The sequence below is a fragment of the Theropithecus gelada genome, chromosome 5 (assembly GCF_003255815.1).
Source record: "Theropithecus gelada isolate Dixy chromosome 5, Tgel_1.0, whole genome shotgun sequence".
Classification (NCBI taxonomy): Eukaryota; Metazoa; Chordata; class Mammalia; order Primates; family Cercopithecidae; genus Theropithecus; species Theropithecus gelada.
In genome coordinates this window covers 107,358,323-107,373,008 of record NC_037672.1, presented here as the reverse complement: position 1 = coordinate 107,373,008, position 14,686 = coordinate 107,358,323, and the positions used below count along the sequence as shown (strand labels likewise).

At 39.5% G+C, this 14,686-nt stretch overlaps 1 protein-coding gene across 3 annotated transcripts; it reads right to left on the bottom strand.

The window, feature by feature from the left end:
• Positions 1 to 3,185: 3,185 nt before the first annotated feature.
• Positions 3,186 to 12,810, bottom strand: GAR1 (GAR1 ribonucleoprotein). 3 transcript variants are annotated; one of them, XM_025385650.1, is made up of 7 exons: positions 12,760 to 12,810; positions 11,927 to 12,152; positions 10,204 to 10,358; positions 9,217 to 9,276; positions 5,355 to 5,496; positions 3,873 to 3,941; positions 3,186 to 3,503 (listed from the first exon to the last, which is right to left on the bottom strand). In XM_025385650.1, exons 2-7 carry the CDS (start codon positions 12,138 to 12,140, stop codon positions 3,490 to 3,492), a joined length of 654 nt encoding a protein of 217 aa, XP_025241435.1. In that variant the 5' UTR covers positions 12,141 to 12,152; positions 12,760 to 12,810; the 3' UTR covers positions 3,186 to 3,489. The 3 variants fall into 3 exon arrangements, with proteins under 3 accessions (XP_025241435.1, XP_025241434.1, XP_025241436.1); XM_025385649.1 differs by having other exon boundaries at positions 12,506 to 12,793; XM_025385651.1 differs by lacking the exons at positions 3,186 to 3,503; positions 3,873 to 3,941; positions 5,355 to 5,496; positions 12,760 to 12,810 and adding an exon at positions 12,303 to 12,495 and having other exon boundaries at positions 8,694 to 9,276.
• Between the last annotated feature and the right edge of the window lie 1,876 nt (positions 12,811 to 14,686).

Below are 14,686 nucleotides of genomic sequence, written 5' to 3'. Positions count from 1 at the left end.
CTTCGATAATTATGAACAGTTTTACGAGCTACTGAGGAAAGATTTTTCAGGACCAATCATTTCCACTTAGAGATCTCAAAGAAGGGCCTTTTCATAGAGGCCCTCCCTTAACAGATTTAATTGGACTAAAGAGGAAGGGATTTTAATTCCCAGAATAAGGGAAAAGCTTATTAGCAAAACAAAAAGAAATACCAAGCACCACACATTTTAACCTATTTGGGCATCAGTCTTCTTTCTAAGGAGATTATCAAGCACACACATCCCATTTAAACAATAAACAAACTCAGGAAATCAGTATAGGATCAGACTTAACTGATTTTTGCTGGAAATTAAGAGCCAGCCTTAGTCCTCTAAAACTATTCGGATTAAGGTCCCTGTTTTCTGTTGACCCTTCCAGTTTTTCCATTTCGGCTCCTTTTTTTTTTTTTTTTTTTTCTCTTAACAATTTAAATATTAGTAATAAAGAAGTAGTCTCCTTCCAACTTCCAAATCTCACTCTCCTAAAGGTTACCAGTATTGTTTGGTGTATATCCTTTCTTACGTTTTTCTCTGCTTATACATATATTCATACAAGTGTTTGAGGTTTCCTCCACTTGTGTGAATAAAATGAGGGGAAAAAAATAAGTATATATGTGTATATGTATAATGCAACTTGTTTTCCCCTAAGGCTGTATTATAAATTCCAAGTCAATAAACTCAGAATCTAATAGTCTAATTTATTAGTAGCTATTTCATAGCATGGATATAATATGATCAACTCCACCATCCACCTGTTAATTTCCCCTATAGTTTGATATGCACATGAGTAATTAATATTATCTGATAGTAATCATTGTATACTTTGCCAAAGCATCTGAATTCAATCACTGATATTGTAAAGTACAGAATAAAAATATTCTGGATTATTGCATTAGAACCTGAAAACTAACCTGAACATATTTTGTTAGAATGATAAGGTATCCCTATTACCTTTTCCCCATATTCTTTATGTTATTAACATTATTAAAATCTGATTCTCCTCAGTTTCTTAAAATCAGTAAACATTAGAGAAATGCTTAGATGCACCAAAGTTAATAGTGTAAGCATAAAATAGAACCACTAGAGGGCTATATTTACCCACTTAGTTTAATTTCATAAATCCTAGAATGGCACAGGAGAAGCCTAAGACAATCCTTTTGCCTCAGTTATCTTGCATGTGTATAAACTCAAGATGAACAGGTTGATTTATCTGTCCCAAATCTTATAGCTACCAGTACTCACATTTTTATAAATATAATGTTGTTATACTTATACTAGAAAAGCGAATCTCATCAGCATCGTGTCTTCAAATGACCCTAGAGCAATAAACATAATACCCAAGAGGAAATCACTCCCTTTAAAAAATCTGTCTTTTCTTTCATTCGGTATGCAAAATAAAACTCAGAATTTCTGAATTTGCTTTGGGTCATACTACCTTCCTTTTCTATAATAAGGTATACCTAGTTGTAGCATCCATGACAACGTTTCCAGAAATAATTATTCTAAAAACTGAGAAATATGTAATTTCAGATAGTCACCTTTCTGCTGCAGATGAAAATTTTGATATGAGGTATGTGCATTCGAAGTTCTTTTTTATGCTTCCTTCATGGGTGATACAGAAAAGCTATATTGGGATAAGGCTTAGAAATACATGTGAATTTGATTCAAAATGAATGCCTCAAAAAACCCAGAAACTAGGCCAGGTGTGGTGGCTCACACCTGTAATCCCAGCACTTTGGGAGGCCAAGGCAGGCAGATCACCTGAGGTCAGGAGTTCAAGACCAGCCTGACCAACATGGATAAACTCCGTCTCTACTAAAAATACAAAATTAGCCGGGTATGGTGGCACATGCCTGTAATCCCAGCTACTCAGGAGACTGAGGCAGGAGAATCGCTTGAACCTGGAAGGTGGAGGTCGCAGTGAGCCAAGATTGCATCATTGCACTCCAGCCTGGGAAATAAGAGCAAAACTCTATCTCAAAAAAACAGAAACTATAAGGAAAAAAAGGGAAAAGATGTGGAGATAAAAGCTTAAAGATGGCCAGTGACCAAAAGATATGCATAAGCTAAAAGGTAAAATCTCCAAGTGGTTTGTCTACTGAAATATACATTATCTCCATTATTGCCATTTTAGATTTATTTTTAATGTTAAAAAAAAACTGTAGAAATGTTGCACTATTATTATTTGTCCTTGGGACAATGCCATCACCCTTTGGTGCTCACTAACATCTTTTCCAAACCAAAAGCAAAAACCCTGGCCCTAACACTGCATGAAAATTTCATCACCACAGTTTTAAATCAAATAATCTCCTGTCCTAAACTGTAAAAGCATAACTGCCTACTACTGTAAAAACTGTAATTTTCAACACATTTGCTCCTCATATATATTAATTCATTCTGCTGCAATTCCATCAATCAAAAAAAGATAAAACCCCAAATACTGACAAAGACAACACTGTATGCTCCTGAAATAAGCATTCAAGAGCATTCCTCCATGAGCATGTTGATAATTTAACAAATGATACAGAAACATCATTCCTTCTGAGAAGTGAAAAATGAATGGCAGGGTAAATGGCTATCACATCATTCTAACTTGCTACCACAGTCATTTCTTTACATTCACTAGCAATGGTGACCAAAACTAATTTCATTTTTAACATCCTTACCCAGCAATCTGAACATGTAGTATGCAATCAAATATTCACGTGTAGTCAATAACACCTTAAACTTTTAGAGTCCCTTTAAAAAAGTAAAAATAACATTCAGTAAAACTTTTAATATTCATGTTGGATGAGAAAAAGTAACTGCTTTTTAAAAATTTCTTGCTACAGTTTTTCACTTGAACAGAGCTACTCCATCTTTAACACGTTACTAACATGGAAAAGTTTTAAATCAATTATTAATTGCAATTAGAGAAACAGCTTAACTGATTTATGTATTAAAATACAAAAGGGAAATACAGAGCTATCTTCTCATACATAAAAGGCCAAAGTTTTGAAAGGGGGTGTTAATTTGTAAATACTCTTAAAGTACTGCTACAGCAGCCTATTTTTTAAAAGATCAGTAATACAAATAAATCCTTTTTTCGATCTGCAATTCACTGTGTTTTAGTTATTCCTTTCTACTTCAAAAAATGGGTTTCATTTAATAAACACACTCTAAATAACTTAAGGGAATAAAACACTTTATTTTAAAAATTCAAATATGCTTCAAATGAAAACTCTCGTCCATTTATTAGGCACCCACAGAGTGCCAGGCACTGTACAAAACATTAGGAAGATTTGTTCATGCTCTTTTAGAGCAAGATTCACTATTCCGTTGCTTTGCATGATGCTAACATTTTTGATCCATTGTCATAAAATGACCAAGATCTTCAAGACTTGCTCAAGAACCAAGTTTCCAATCCACAGTAGAAACAGATCATGCAGGTTAATACAGAAGTCAACTGGTGATGTCTGTCAACTGTTTCACTTAATGTCCTCTTCCTGATTAAGAGAAAATTAAAGTATTAAGGGCACAGAAAATGGATTTTTAATAGTATTATAACGTAAATCTCAAGTTTAAAATCAGCATTAGTTCCTATAATGTTTAGCAACCATACTTTACCAAATGTAACTGTCAGATTCATATATACCTTTTTTTCCAAATTAATAATAAAGCAAAACAAATTAGAATTAGGTTAAAAAACTGAAAACGCAAAAACAAGTGATATAAAATGAAACCACAAATTAGGCTAAGCAAAGAACACCATAGTGGTCCATATACCTGCTGGCAGAAAAAATTAAACTTAAGCAAAAACAAAATGCCAGATAATATCAATTCTAAAAATTAAGCAACTTAAAGATAATACCTACCTCTGAAACCACCACCTCTTCCTCCTCTGAAGCCTCCACCTCCACCTCCTCTTCCACCTCTAAAACCACCTAAAAACATTTATTAAATAATAATGCAAAATATTTAAATAGTAGATAAATAATAAACATTAACAGTTATTAACTATATAACCTCTTATACTGATAAGTCTACAAAGATCAATACAATAACTATAATTATAATGAATAAATATAGATTCACATATTTTATCACAGAAAAAATTTTACAAGACAAAAATGAAGAAACTAGTAGTTTACCAACTGGGCAACAGGTTAAATCCCCAGATTATTCAATTTCAATAAATTAGAAAAACTTGTTACTTTAAAGTATGATTCAGTCTTGTTAAATGTATGATTATTGCCTTAGCTCTTGCTTATGATAAATACTTTTTGATTCCACTAAGGATAGTTTGATGGAACTAAGGCTTTGTATCCTAAGAACAACGGATGGCAGATACGGGTGCTTTTGTTCTGGGGGCACGATAATAAATATGATAGTTAAGGTTAACTGAGCTACATAAGTAAGATTTAAAAAAAATAAGATAGTTGTGAATTTTTTGAAATGTTAAATGATACTCAACATCAAATGAGAACAGGGGAATCTCTATTTATCAAATTCTCAAGAAGGTACCCCTGAAAATTTTCCTACCTACCTGGACACAAAAAAGTACCTTTATAGAGTGAAATGATGATTAAATTGAGAGATGCCAAAGTAAAGCATTCCTTCTCTTTTTCGGCTCCAGTAACAAAAGCTGTCTAAGCCCAACTTTCAGTTCCTCTCTCTTTCCACTTCGGCTCTGCCCATTACCTCATCACTCCCCGTCCTCCTACTCCCAGGGCATGGCAGTCTCACTCCCCAGAGCCCTGCTGATCACCTAGCTGCCCATAATGATGAATGTGCCAAAACCTTGGGGGAAAGGCGTACATCTAAACAGTGAGATCACAGCAATGAATTTATTAGTTCTTGACACGACATCAGAAGATACGCATTTTAATTCTGGGTCTGCCAATTGTTTGACTGGGGCAAATTAATTTCTGTAAGTCTCCATTTCCTCATTCATAAAATAAGGATATCATCTATCTCAAAAGCTTTTGCTGAGTATTAAAAGAATATACACGGAAATTAAAAGAATGTATGACCAACTTTCAGTATGCAGTCTACACTCAATGATATTAACTAAGAAATTAAAATTAAGATAATCCTATGGTTTATTAAAATGCCCAAGAAAACATGAATAACCCAAAGAAATGAAGTCCCTCAAAAGTATACTTTAGTAGATTTTTTTCTTTTTAAGCAAGTTGTTGAAATGAAGCATTATTATTATGGACAATCTGCCAATATTTGAAAACAGCTTTAATAAAAAGAACCATAAGGGACGGTTTGCTATGTACAAAGCTAAATTGTATTATATTAATCAGCTATGACTTTGAAATTTCATCAGAAATTTTCCCCAAGTAACTTACCGCCTCTTCCACCACCTCTGCCACCTCCTCCTCTTCCTCCTCCTCGGCCTCCCCTGCCACCACCTCTTGGAGGTCCTTTCTCACCTGGAGGTCGAGGTAAAAACCTCTGGAGTGGCAGCAGCTTATATGGGTCTATATAAAACTGGAAACATAATAAAAGCAATTAGTGTACGACTTGGGGGACAGTATAGTATAATCATTAAGAAGCTACATGATAGAGTCAAAACTGCCTGGGTTCAAACCCCCCCAACCCTACCACTTTCTACTATGTATCTCTGGGCAGGGACTTAATTTCTTACTACCTTAGGTTTCTTTTTTCTTTTTTTTTTTTTTTTACTTTAAGTTCTGGGATACATGCGCAGAACGAACGAGCAGGTTTGTTACATGGGTATACATGTGCCATGGTGGTTTGCTGCACCTATCAACCCATCATATAGGTTTTAAGCCCCGCATGCATTCAGTATTTGCCCTAATGCTCTCTCTCCCCTTCCCCCCACCCCCCTGACAGGCCCAGGTGTGTGATGTTCCCCTCCCTGGGTCCATGTGTTCTCACTGTTCAACTCTCACTTATGAGTGAGAACATGTGGTGTTTGGTTTTCTGTTCCTGTGTTAGTTTACCTTAGTTTCCTTATCTGTAAAATGTAGAGAATAGAGTATCTATCTCACATGTTTGTGTGATGATCAAAAAAGTGACGTATATAAGGCACTTGCACTTTGGCACACAATAAGCATTACATGCATATAAAAAAATCAAGACCAATTCAATCTCATTTCTCTTTAGAAAAAGATTATTTAACATTTCCACTCAACAGAACTGCCGTAAGAAAAATAAAACTATTTAAAACATAGCATTAAAATTCAAAATAAAGCATTCGCATACTAGCTGTTTCAAGTCTTTAATAAAGATCAAAAGGGTAACTATCTTCTGAACACACAAAGTAATGAAGGATATACAAAAACTATACCCATCCTATAACTGGGGTTAAAGAGGACATTTCTCAGATAATGAAATGTAAAGGTCATATTGTATCACAGTTCTTCTACACAAAACACACGAGGATTTCAAAACTGTAATATATTACTTATAATAAGATATCTGCATCCCTCTCTAGATATCACCTTATTACTCATCTTCCCTTCACAGCCCATCATCTCAAAAATATTGTCTAGATCTACTGTTCAATATGGCAGCCGCTAGCCGCAGGTGGCTTATATTTAAATTAATTAATGATTAAAAATTCAGTTCCTGAGTCACATGAGCCACACTTCAGGTGCTCAATAGCTACATGTGGCTAAGAGCTACTTTACTAGGCAGGGACTCCCATCATTGCAGAAAGTTCAAGTGGAGAGCACCAGTCTACAGACTTCATAATAATGCAGGCTGGGTAAAGAGGGCTGAATCTCAACATAGCAGGGGGTACGCAAACCGGGAGGTAGAATGTACTCAAGTTAGTATCTGTAATTAAAAAGTAAAAACCCAAAAAACTAAGCCCTCAAATAAATAATTCTGAGAAAAGGGACAGGGATTCTGATGAATTTAAGTGGCTATTACCAGCTTTTTTGTTTTTCAGGTCACAAGATGAGAATCCCTTTTCAGCATTGTTTCTTTCTGGGCTCAATAGCTCCAGGCATGCCAGAAGCAGTCAATCCTGTGAGTATTTGCCAAGGTTTCTACAACTAGTAGCCATAGGCTAACAACAAGCTATTGTCTCCTTCTCATTTCCTATTCCATTCTGGCTCCTGGGCCCACCACTGCACTGGCTCCATGACTCCCTGATGTCTATGTGGCTGTCTTCCAATGAACACTTTGCATCATTTTGCCATAGCTGAGCAGTCCCTCCTGGAAACACTCTCAATTTTTGTGATACCACTTTTATGACAGGCTTGTAGTTTGCTTTTTTTTAACTGGCAATTACTTCTGAGTTTCCACTAACAGACATTTAGCTTTAGGAGGTGCCCCAAAACTTTTCATAGGTGCTCTTTTCCTTTTATTCTTTCTTCCTGCATTGTTAACAAATTCCCAATTCTATTTCCAGTCTAGACTCTTCCTTTCAACTTCTGACCATGACTGTCTCACAAGTACCTCAACCTCACTATGTCCAAAACCAAACTCATTATCTTCCCCTAATCCCCATCTTCTGCACTGTTGCCCATTTAATTAATCGGTACCATCACCCACAAAGATGTTGATGTCAGACATCTGAAAGATGGTGATATTTTTTACCTCTTTAATTTCGATAGCTAGTCAATTACAAGGTCCTATTGATTCTACTTCCTGTACCTTTCATATATCCATTTTTTCCATTTCCACTGTCACTACCAAGTCCAAAATATCATCTCTTTCAGAACTACTATTATAGCCTCCTACCTGGCTCCTCTCACACAATACTGACCTCTTCCCAAGGTGCCTTTGTATCTTCCCAGCATTCTTTTGAAGCATACATTTAACTGTGTCATCCCGTCATTCAAAAATAAAACACAATTGAAACTAAAGTCTAAACTCTTTCTTATGACCTGAAGGCTTAAGTTAATCAAGCCCCCTCCTACCTCTCTGGTCTTAATTCACAACTTTCCCCACCTCTCCTAAATGTTTCATTCCTAACCTATACGTCTGCCTTTTTGTATCCTTTCAGTTGCCTGCTCTCAGAGACTGCACACACTGTTCTCTCTACTTGGAGTGCACTTTCCTCTTCCTCTTTCACTAGCTCAGAAACTCTCAAGTGTTTGCCTAACTACATCAAAATTATCCAAGTGCTGGCCGGGCGCAGTGGCTCACGCCTGTAATCCTAGCACTTTGGGAGGCCGAGGCGGGTGGATCACAAGGTCAAGAGATCGAGACCATCCTGGCTAGCACGGTGAAACCCCGTCTCTACTAAAAATACAAAAAAATTAGCTGGGCGTGGTGGCGGGAGCCTGTAGTCCCAGCTACTCGGGAGGCTGAGGCAGGAGAATGGTGTGAACCCAGAGGGCAGAGCTTGCAGTGAGCTGAGATTGCACCACTGCACTCCAGAATGGGTGACAGAGACACAGCGAGACACCGTCTCAAAAAAAAAAAAAAAATTAGGCATGGTGGCTGGCGCCTGTAGTCCCAGCTACTCGGGAGGCTGAGGCCAAAGAATGGCTTGAATCCGGGAGGCGGAGCTTGCAGTGGGCTGAGATCGTGCCACCGCACTCCCCCCTGGGCGACAGAGCGAGACTCCATCTCAAAAAAAAAAAAAAAAAAAAAAATTATCCAAGAGCTTTTCCTGGGCCCTACTTAGGAGCTCCTAGGTCAAATTTCCAGAAGTGGAAACTGGAAGTCCATCTTCTTAAAAGCTCCCCAAGATAACTCCGACATGCAACCAGTTGTGGAAACTGCTCTTAGTCAACAATCAGACCTCAGTTTCAAGCTCACCTTTTCAGCAAACACTACAGACTAAAGTTGGTGGCACTACAAAGCTTCTCATGGCAACCTGTATTTTTCCTTCACAGCATATATCATGTTATTGAAGTTCTTGTGAAATCACTTAGTACCTACCTTCTCTCAAATAACGTAAGTTTTATAAATTAAGATTCCACCTAGAATGTTTGGTCATGAATGCTTTTCAGTAAGAGTTTTACATCAACAAAAAACTCTTACTCTAGCAGTTTACAGATTTTGGTAATATAAGCAAAAGTAGTGATTTTTACTTTCTAAAAGGCTGTATCAAATAAATCACTTTCAAAGATTAGTATGTTCAATATTTATAGCACAGAACATTTCAGTTTAAGAGCTTTACTAGTGATATGTTGGAAAAATCTCAAGCGCTCCAAGTAGGACTTTCCTAAGATAGGTCATTCCCTTATAAAACCAAGGATCCCAAGTATCATAAGTTTGACTCACCTTCTGTAGTTTTTTAAAGGATGAAGCCTTCATGTTTTCTGACAATTTAACTGAAAAATACTATTATTTTTATTAAGGAACAAATGAGCAATTACGATGAAAGACGCTATCAAACCTTCTGAATTGATGTATAATTTCAAAAACAAAGTTAGAATATATAGACATATATAGGAAAGATAAGAAATGAACTTCCAGGGGCTGGGTGTGGTGGCTCACACCTGCAAACCCAGCACTTCAGGGGGCCAAGGCAGATGGATCACTTGAGGACAAGAGTTTGAGACCAGCCTGGCCAGCATGGTGAAACCCCACCTCCACTAAAAACACAAAAATCATCCAGGAACGGTGGCGCTCGCCTGTAATCCCAGCTACTTGAAAGGCTGAGGCATGAGAATTGCTTGAACCCAAGAGGCGGAGGTTGCAGTGAGCTGAGGTCATGCCACTGCACTCCACCCTGGGCAACAGAAAGAGTTTCTGTCAAAAAAAAAAAAAACAAAAAAGAAAAAAGAAAAAAAGAGAAGGAGGGAGGAAGGGAAAGAGCGAGAGGGAGAAAGAGAGAGAGAGAGAAAGAGAAAGAGACAGGGAAAGAGAAAATGAGAAAGAGAAAGACAGAGAAAGAAAAAAAGAGAAAGAGAAAGAAAGAGAGAAAGCAAGGAAGGAGTTTCCAGGGTAGTGGGGGCACCAAACAGCTTCTAATTCAACATTTCCAGTGGCACCACTACATCCAAATCAGCCAACTTAATCCTGTAGTACTTATCCAAATGGCCATCATTTCTAGAATTTTCCAAAAACAGTCACCTTTCTAGGGTCTGTCATTTTAATATCTATGGATGAACACATTCTCCCCTTGATTCTCCTTTATGGTCCAATCTGTAGCAATCCTGTCTAATTTAATGAAGCAACAAGTCTAATTTACACTTAACCGCCTCCTCACAAAAATACAAATAGCAACCTTTGAATATTATTAGGTCTTCCAATGAAAAAGGATACAAAATCTCTAAGTTGTCCAAATATTTCATCCACTTTTCCAATTTGTTCTTTGTTTTCTAAGTAAACAGGAGCATTGAAATAAGGCACCTTATTTTCATCTGTGGTACATTTACAAACTATGTCATCTTCACAGGGATGCAGGAACTCTCCTAATACTGAAATAGGACAAGAAAATATTAAAACACAGAACTATTTCAAACGATACTGACCAACTTCTTCTGGAAGCTTTCTTCTTGGCTACCTGGGACTTCACCATACCTGCTCTCCTCTGAGGCAGAAGACCATAGTCATTAAGAGTGTGGACTTTCTGGGCTGGTATACCAACTCCACAACACACTAGCTAAGTGACCTAGGAGAAGTTACCCACCCTTTCTCTAATTCAGTGTTTCCTCTTTAGTAGACACTAGTAACATATAATGTACAGCTATACCTAATATACAGTAATGTAAGGACTCAATGGAATAACCAATGTCAAGTGCTTAAAACAGTGCCTGGCACATTGAGACCATTCCACCTGTAACAGTTATCTTATTAAAATTTATTATCTGATTCAAAACTCTGCTTCATTCTCTTGGTTATTCCTTTTCTTCACTCCCTTTTCTTCAACCCCTAAAAGAATTACCCTTTGTTCTTTTTTTTTTCTCTTGCCTCAGAAATTTCCCATTCCCACTACCACCTCTTTAACAATGATTCATTGTTTTCAAGGACATCTGGAATCTCAAAATAACTACCTTTAGTTCTAACTAACTAGACTGTCCCCCTAAACTAAAATAATTAACACATTCCTGCAAAACCAACTCTTCATTCCTATCACCCAAGCGCAAAACCTGGAACCCTTTATTATCAGCATTAGCTAAGTTCTACCGATTTTGTTTCCTTTGAAATCGCTCTCCTATCTAACCTTTCCTTTTTTTCCTCACCATCCTGAATCAGGCTCTCAATGCCTCGTGTATGGACTGGTACAACAGCTTGCAGGCTGGGACCTTTTATTCTAGAAACTGCTCCTTTCAAACCATCCTGCATACTCATCCAACCATTCTTAGACACTCTTCACCCTCTCTCCTCTTTAATGTAGTAAGTTTCACTCTCTGTGACGTCCATTCCCATCTCATTATTAATTACTATAAAACTATCCTAAATGGGTCTTTTTCTCGACTTCCTCTTTGGCAGTTTCCCTCTCAAGCAAATTGTTTTCTCACTTATCTACTTTTAAGTAGTAATAGAAAGCATGGGCTTTGGAGTCAGAATACTTGGCTTTGTATTTCTTTTTCTGTACAGACAGGGTCCTTGCTTTATTGTCCAGGCTGGTGTCTAACTCCCGGATTCAAGTGATCCTCCTGTCTCAGCTTCCCAAGTGTTGGGATTACAAGCGTGAGCCACAGCACCCAGCCTGTATTTCAGCTATACTTATATTTCAGCTATAAAAACTTAACTCTAAATCATAGTTTTCTCATCTGTAAAATCGGGGAATTAGGGATAAGTACTCACTATTACCTATTTAATATCTTCCTGTCAACCCTGAAGTTCAACCTGCATGATGCATTTTAAGTATCCCTCAGCTTTCTTGATCTCCCCACCCCACCCTTACATGCTAGTGTACGATTATGTCAGTTTACATCATTCTCCACACAGGCTTGTGTATCCCAAACTTGCTGGACTAATAACACAAACCCACAACCCACCCCTATTCCTTCAAATAGGCTAAATATTGAAGACTGCATACACACTACACGTTCTGGAGGTCCTTGGTCTTGGCCTTTGTTAAAGCCTCCGCGGCCACCTCCTCGTCCAAATCCTCCCCTGCCGCCGCCTCTGAAATTGCCGCCGCCTCCACCGCCGCCTCCACCTCGGAAGTGGTTGCTGCTGCCGCCTCGGTTGAAGCCGCCACCTCCACCACCTCGATTAAAGCCTCCACGACCTCCGCCTCGAAAAGACATTCTCTCTCCTCCCTGGTGGAAAAAAAAAAACGACCCGTGTCTTCTGATCACTGTAGCATCTGAGTACACTCCAACCCCTCGGAGCCGCGGTGAGAACACCATAAAGGGGACAAAAGCAGCCCTGTCACCTCACCCACGGTCAGACAGCCAGTGACCACCAACCTGATGGGTGAAGAGTTTACTTCCTCATGGTCTCCTGAGCGCCGACCGACCAAACATACCAGCCTTGCCGCCCCAGGATTAGTACCTCCTCCCCCTTCAGACAGCAAGGTCTTCGCACTGCATCCCCTTCCTTCCTCCCTCCCTCCGGCAGCTGGGTTCCGCGTCCACCATTTTCAAATCCTCCGGCTTCCACGGTCACTCACCGGCGCCACGTGCCCCTCTGGCCCTGGCCTTGCGCGCACACCCACCCACTGGGTACTTCCGCCGCGCTGGAACCTCCTCGGCTACCGTACAGCCACAGAGTTTTTTAGACCAGAAACTTGAATAACTGGTTTGCAAAAAAAAGGCAGTCACGCGCGGAACCAGCGACACTGGTTCCAAAACAGCCTTTAGCTTTGGAAAAGTGGCAATAATATCTAACCTTAACCACTAATTTACAACAGAGAGGTCAACTTGCCTAACGCCGCGCCGTGGAAGTGACGTATAATAGCTGCGTCCTTCGCAGCACGACGTCCCGGAAGTGGTGCGGCAATGTTGCTCTTGGAGATAGCTGGCGTTAGGGATCCGCCTTCTCTTCCGGAGGCTGGGTAGGTTTCTGTTTGGTTCCCGCCCTGACTGCCGGAACAACTGCTAGCACCTTGCAAGAAACAAGGTAGGTTCTTGAAGTCCGTGCCGACTGGCTGGGCGCATTTGCGCGTTTGCTTCTCAGACTAAATGGTCCCCAACAGCGCTCACTAGTTTGTTGCTAACTTCAGCAACTGTGTGGACAGGTCTCTGAGATATCTGAGCCGCGCTATGTCCAGTGGATCTGGTCGCCTCAGAACCTGTCACAGCCGGCAGAAGCGTTTGTCTGAGTTTCTTGTTTCTTCCCGACCTTTTGATTTTCGCACCACTCAGCGCTCAGCTGTGCTTGTTCTTTTGTGCTATGGTCTCACTAATTAGAGGGAAAAAAGCAATGCATGTGTTTGTGTAATTTTAAAGAAACTATGCTGTCTTATAGAAAACCAAACCATCTTTTGTACCGGGTATTCATTCAAGTATGTTTTGAGCACCGACAGGATGTGAAGCGGACTGTGCTGGAGGCTCCTCTCCCTCTTCTCGCCTTAAGCCCCTTATATTTGACATCTGCTTCCTCCGCATTCTCCAAAGCTTCTCTCACAAATAAAGGTAGTCACTTCCCATTTATTAAGTTTGGCTGGAGCCTTTTACAACCAAACCCTCTGAGACCTTACCTTGATATTGACATCGTGTTTAGAAGAGGGTGGAACTTGGTACCTATCTAACTGAGAGGGTTATTGTAAATGGGATTTTAAAGTACCTTTGTAGGCGGGGCGCTGTGGCTCACGCCTGTAATCCCAGCACTTTGGGAGGCCGAAGCGGATGGATCACTTGAGGTCAGGAGTTCGAGACCAGCCTGGCCAATACGGTGAAACCCCTTATCTACTAAAAATACAAAAATTAGCCGGGCATGGTGGCGCACGCCTGTAATCGCAGCTACTCGGGAGGCTGAGGCAAGAGAATCGCTTGAACCCGGGAGGCGGAGGTTGCAGTGAGCCGAGATCAGGCCACTGCACTCCAGCCCAGACGACAGAGCAAGACTTGGTCTCAAAACAAACAAAATAAATGAGAGAAGAAACTTTACTTTTTCTTTTAGTTTAGTAAATGCTGCAATTTGATTTTAACGGATGTTGATCTTTTTACGGGCCTATATACGTGTAAGTGTATTATTTTTGAAACAAAAAATGAAAATTACCTATTTAGTGTGAAACCTTTGCTTGTCTTTTGCTGTGTATTGGCTCAGTTCTGAATTGAACTTGAGATTGTCACATACAGATTTCATTTTCAACTGAAATGAGATGATTTCTGTCTTTACTCTTAAAACTTAGAAAAAGCTTGCTTGAACAAGAAGTTTAAAAGTATGTCAAAATGTTTATTACTGTCCTAAACATGTCAAGCTGCTCTTCTTTCTCAGAAATCCAAAACTTGTAGAAGCATAAATCAGGCCAGGCGCCGTGACTCACGCCTATAATCCCAGCATTTTGGGAGGCCAAGGCAGGCGGATCACCTGAGGTCAGGAGTTCAAGACCAGCCTGGCCAACATGGTGAAACCTTGTCTCTACTAAAAATACAAAACGTAGCCGGGCGTGATGGTGGGCGTCTGTAATCCTAGCTGCTTGGGAGGCTGAGGCAGGAGAATCGCTTGAACTTGGGAGGCAGAGGTTGCAGTGAGCCAAGATCGCGCCACTGCATTCCAGCCTGGGCAACAGAGCGAGAATCTGTATCAAAAGAAGAAGAAGAAACACAAATAAGTAAATTTCATCTTATATCTACAGTCATACTTTCACAAAGTTCTTCCTCTTTTCTCAAAGTCAGGTGCTCAGGCT